Source organism: Cariama cristata, unplaced genomic scaffold, assembly GCF_000690535.1.
Source record: "Cariama cristata isolate BGI_N322 unplaced genomic scaffold, ASM69053v1 scaffold25958, whole genome shotgun sequence".
In the NCBI taxonomy this organism is placed as follows: Eukaryota; Metazoa; Chordata; class Aves; order Cariamiformes; family Cariamidae; genus Cariama; species Cariama cristata.
The window spans coordinates 134-5,112 of NW_009629803.1; the positions used below are offsets into that span (position 1 = coordinate 134).

The 4,979-nt window shown below is 52.0% G+C and overlaps 1 protein-coding gene across 1 annotated transcript; it reads right to left on the reverse strand.

The window, feature by feature from the left end:
* Positions 1 to 1,232: 1,232 nt before the first annotated feature.
* On the reverse strand, positions 1,233 to 4,676 carry LOC104154656 (chromosome unknown open reading frame, human C19orf47; the record flags this gene model as incomplete). The annotated part of the gene is made up of 7 exons (XM_009705308.1): positions 1,233 to 1,727; positions 2,335 to 2,405; positions 2,768 to 2,896; positions 3,625 to 3,759; positions 3,982 to 4,063; positions 4,183 to 4,297; positions 4,589 to 4,676. Coding segments are annotated over 7 exons (1,115 nt in total), but the record flags the coding sequence as incomplete, so codon positions are not given.
* Between the last annotated feature and the right edge of the window lie 303 nt (positions 4,677 to 4,979).

Below are 4,979 nucleotides of genomic sequence, written 5' to 3' on the forward strand. Positions count from 1 at the left end.
AAAGCCAAAAACTGGGAAAACCCACTCATTTTCACACGCCAAACAACGCCTGAAGCGCAAAGAAAACCTCCCAAAATAGGGTAAAACAAAGAAATTTGTGGGTTTTCTTATTAAAAAACCTCACCGTTATGGCCGCCTCACCACACAGCTGCCTCCATCCCCATTGTCTCTTTTTGGGGGAGAAAAAACGTCTTGTCAGGGTTTGCAGCGATGCCGGACAGGCACAGGGTGGAGACACCCAAACAACGCCTGAAGCGCAAAGAAAACCTCCCAAAATAGGGTAAAACAAAGAAATTTGTGGGTTTTCTTATTAAAAAACCTCACCGTTATGGCCGCCTCACCACACAGCTGCCTCCATCCCCATTGTCTCTTTTTGGGGGAGAAAAAACGTCTTGTCAGGGTTTGCAGCGATGCCGGACAGGCACAGGGTGGAGACACCCCTCGTGACGTTGTCGGAAACAAATTTGGGGGGAAACAAATAAACTTCAGTAAAACCCCACCGTGGCCATTTTAGGTTTCGTTGCATAATGAGCTGCAGCCTAAACCCATGAGCGGCGGATTGAAGGTGTTGCTTAAATTAAGGCAATTCTGTGATTTTTTTGGAGCCCCCGAGGAGTTTTTTAGAAGATTTTGGGTTGCTTTTTTTGGAGGTTGCTCTGAAATCCTTAAAAATTAAGAATCCCCGCAACAAGCGGCCACTCCATAGTGATTATTTACGAAGTTGTTTTGGTGAAAATTCCTAAATACAGGAAAAAAAACCCGGCAGCAGAGGAAAAAAAAAAAATCCCAGAAAAAATAGGGAAAACCCTCCTCTATATGGAGTTCTCCAGGTGCGAATTCCTAAATACAGGAAAGAACCTGCAGAGGAGGGAAAAATAGGGGAAAAAAGAAGAGGTTTTGGTGCTGGTAGGAGATGGAGAGCAATGATTTGGCCTCGCACCTGCCAGCTTTGCGGGCAGGAGCAGGCAGGGATGCCTGGCGGGCAGGAAATCCAGCGGGAAGGGCTTTTCCCCTCTTCACTCCACCATTTTCCCCATGGGATTAGTGTTTCCCTGTGAGATTAAGCCTTTCCCCACGGGATTAAGCATCTCCCCCTGCAATCAGCGAGGAGGAAGGCAGGATGAGACTCTGCCGGCTCTTGAGGGTGAATAAACGGGATGGGGGACAGCAGGGGTGACCGTCGGGAGGGGACAGGACAAGCGGAAAACCGTGCGGGAAGATGTGCCGCGGGATCAATCCGGTTTCTTCCCCAGTCGTTTAAAGACGCTAATGGTGCCGGCACTGTCCATCTGAGCGCCGGGGGTTTCGCTGGTGCTGCTCACCTTCCCGCACCCCCAGGTCCTTTTAATCGTCACCCGAAATTCGGGTTCACTTTTATCCTTCGTGCTGGTGACATCGCCGTCCTGGGCTTCAACCGGCATCGCAGCAATGCTGATGACGCCGCCTTTGGATGCTGTCGGTTGCGGTTTCACCGCCATGTGAATACCGGCGGTGCTCCTGTGACCGAGCCGCTGGATGGCGGTGGTGACAGTGACTGGTTTGGCTTCTGAACTGGTGGCTTTCGCTTTGATGGTCCCTCCCAGCTCCGTGCTTTCCTTACGGGGAGGTTTGGCGAGTTTTTTTAGGACACCGGCGTACTGGAGGACAGAACAGTCATCGTCGCTCTCAGTGGCTTTGTCCCCATCGGTCCCCAAGGCATCACCCAGTCTGCTGAAGACCCCTGTGGGCTGGGAGACAAGGGTGGGGGAACCTGTCAGCACCTGCACCCCCATTTTGGGCGCTCGATTTACCCTCCCCTTCCCCTTTGCCCCCTGAATTCTGCCGCCATGACAGAGGCAAGATGGATGCTGACCTCACCCGCAAAGTGTTTTGGGGTGTAATAATGCAAAATGCTGCCTGCTGCAATTAAATTAATGATTAGGCTATCAAACGGGTCTAGAAATCACCCATAAAATCATATTCCCTCTTATTTTTCTTGAGGGGCTGAGTCTGCAACTTGTTTTACATCCCAAAACTTCCACGCTGAGGTTTTTAGCTCCAGAGGACAGAAAAAACCTCCTGTATTCTCCATTAAAGGGGTCAAAATAGAAGTGCGGATGGGGATCACCCAGGGATTGGGGATCCGCTTGCCTTTGGTGGCTCCATCCTGCGTTTCCCCACCATTTTCCAGTTATTTCAAGGTTCCTTCAGCCCCCTCGTGGCGAGTAGGTGGCTGCAAATTCCAAAATAATCTTCAAGGAGGGGACCCTCATGTCGGGATTTCGGTGAGGGTTGGCACAGCCGCCAAGAGCGACGGCTAAATGGAGCCGCAGCCGAAAACCCACATCCTCTCACCTTCCCTCCTGTGGTTGTATCCGCTTTTGCCTCAGCTCCCAGCCGGTCGAAGACGGATGTCCTCTGCAGACCTGCAGTTTTCAATAAAATGTTGGTTTTTTTGAGGTTTCCCTGGAAAACGAAGCTACGCTTGGTCAGCGCCGAGGGCTCGCGGCCTTTCAGCCCCGTCCTACCGTCAGGGCACGTGGCAAAATAAAAACCACTCGATAAAAGCGTGCGAACGGCCACCCATCCCCTTCTTCCTAAGGCTTAAACAGACGCGAGCGGAAACTTGATGGCTCGCGGTGAGTTAATATATCCTTGGAATAACACAACTTCTACCCATAACGCTCTGGATATGAAAATCCCGGTGGGATTTGTAATGATGGACTAAATTGGGACTAAACTGGGTTTCAGGAAGAGAAAATGAAGATCAAAACCCCCCCGCTGGTACCTTTGGCCGCTTGCTGCTCCAGGATTTTCTTTGTCCGCGGTGTGGTGCCCTTGGGCATGTTGATGATGTATTTCCCTTCCATTTCCGCTGTCACCCGGCGGCGTTTTACTGGGATTGTTGGACTTTCATCTGCTGCGTCGCATCGCATAAACCTGGCGGGATGAAGGGAGAGCGAATTGGGAGCTCTTGTTGCAACAAGACTTAGGGGGTGGAAGGGTTTGATGAGCGGTGTGATGCAGCGTCCTTGTCCAGGTGTCACCTGTGCGTTCATCTTCCCCATTCTCTATCGGCACCACCAGGTATGGGGACACAGGGGGAATATGGGGGTCTGGGAAGGGTTGAGGGGTACCCCCATGCCCCCCCCAATGTCCCCAATTGCCCCCCCATGTCCCCAGTGTCCCCAGGCCTGGCTTGATGAGTACGTGAGTCTGGTGAGGAACCGCCTGAGTCACCTCTGAGCCACGTGAGGGCACCCCTTGCCCCCCCCAAACCACTCCCTGCACCCCAAACTGACTGCACGTCCACTCGATCCCACTGTCTGTGTCCCCAACAAAGATGTTAAATCATACTGGTCCCAGTACGGACACCTGAGGGACCCCACTCATCACCGGCCTCCACCCAGACGTCGAGCTGGAGGGCGACCATGCAGCCAATCCCTTACTGACGGAGGGTCCACCCCTCAGATCCGTGTCTCTCCATTTTGGAGACGAGGATGCTGTATGATTAGCTCAAAAAAGCCATAGCTGGATCCAAAGTGGCTGTTAAAATTCGACCAGGGTGCGGGGTTGTGTCGTGTTTAATGGGAAACAGAAAGGAAAAACCAACTTTTGGCATCGTTTCTGCTGCGGATCCGTCACCCTCCCTACCTGCCTTCGCAGCGGCCAGTTTGTTGGAGACGGTGACGGAGATTTTGGAGGCGTGGGGCCGTTGTCGGAGCGGGGTGGCGGGAGGCGAGTCTCTGCTCAAGCTGTTGGCGATCATTCGGCTGGCGGCTGGAAGAGGAAAGCAATGCAGTGAGGGAGAGGTTTTAAACCCTGAGGGGCATGGCGAGTGCGACAAACGTCCATCTTGTCGGCTAAATTAAAGAACAGTCCTTCCCCAGGATTGTGGGGAAGGCAGCTATCGTTTGAGCCTTTCATTTTCGATGTAATTAATGCAACTCATTAATCAGGTGAGGGGATCTAATCTCCCAAAAACGTCCTGCCTGCGCTTACCACTGTTGGCGTTCCGGCGCAGCTCGGCTTGAACGTTGGGGGAGCCAGGGCAGAGCAATTCGGTGGCCGCCTTGCACATCTCCTGAAGGAAAAAACACAGACGAGGGCTTTCCCTCGAGCTCTTCGGAGATGAATGAGGAGCACTTTGCTGCTAAATGAGCCGGTGAGGCTTTACCTGTGCTGACGTCAGCGTTACCATACCTGCCTGTACACGATTTTGGCGTGTTTGAGGATGGCGATGATGTCTCCCACCACTGTGATGCCCAGCTCGTTCATGATCTCCTTGTTCAGATCCATCAACATGTTCTTCTGGATCCTGCAGTGAGGAAAGACCTGGCTTAACGAGGTCTCCCCTCGTTACAAGCTCTGATTAATTAAGCCTTGAGCGAGTGCACCATGATATCCCCAAGCTAGGTTCGGACACCGCTGCCCTAGTAGAAACAGCACTGATAAAAAAAAAGTTCAGAGCAGAACAACAACTAACATAACTAATTACGGAATGGGATAATTGAGTAATTCTTTCCTTCCACCTCACTGAGGGAGATCTTTTGGTGCTATTTTCCCCCCATGACACGATGAAAAGGTGCTGTCTCATCGCTGACCTCACCTGTTATCCACAAACATGACAGCATAGTTGACAGCAGGGCCTGGGGGGATCCCGGCTTCCTTGAAAAACTGAATCCATTCTGATGTCGCTGAAAAAAAAAAAGGTGAAAAAGGAAAAATTAAGCAGTTATAGAAAAGGGGGTGGCGGCAGTCGCCTGGGTTTCGGTAGGCGCTGGCCGAGAGGCTCATTCCATGCGTTTGCAGCTGTCGTCGTGTGATTAACAGGATCAGGAGGAAAAGGACTCCTGGCATGGCAGTGGGGGGGGAAGGCAGGGGGTGGTCTCACAGATGAAAATACAAGATTTGAATGGTTTTAGAGCAATTTAGGGCGATTTTGGGCGGCAGAGGGGAGGAGGGGGTAGAAGGGCACGCGGGGAGGGAAATGTCCCTTA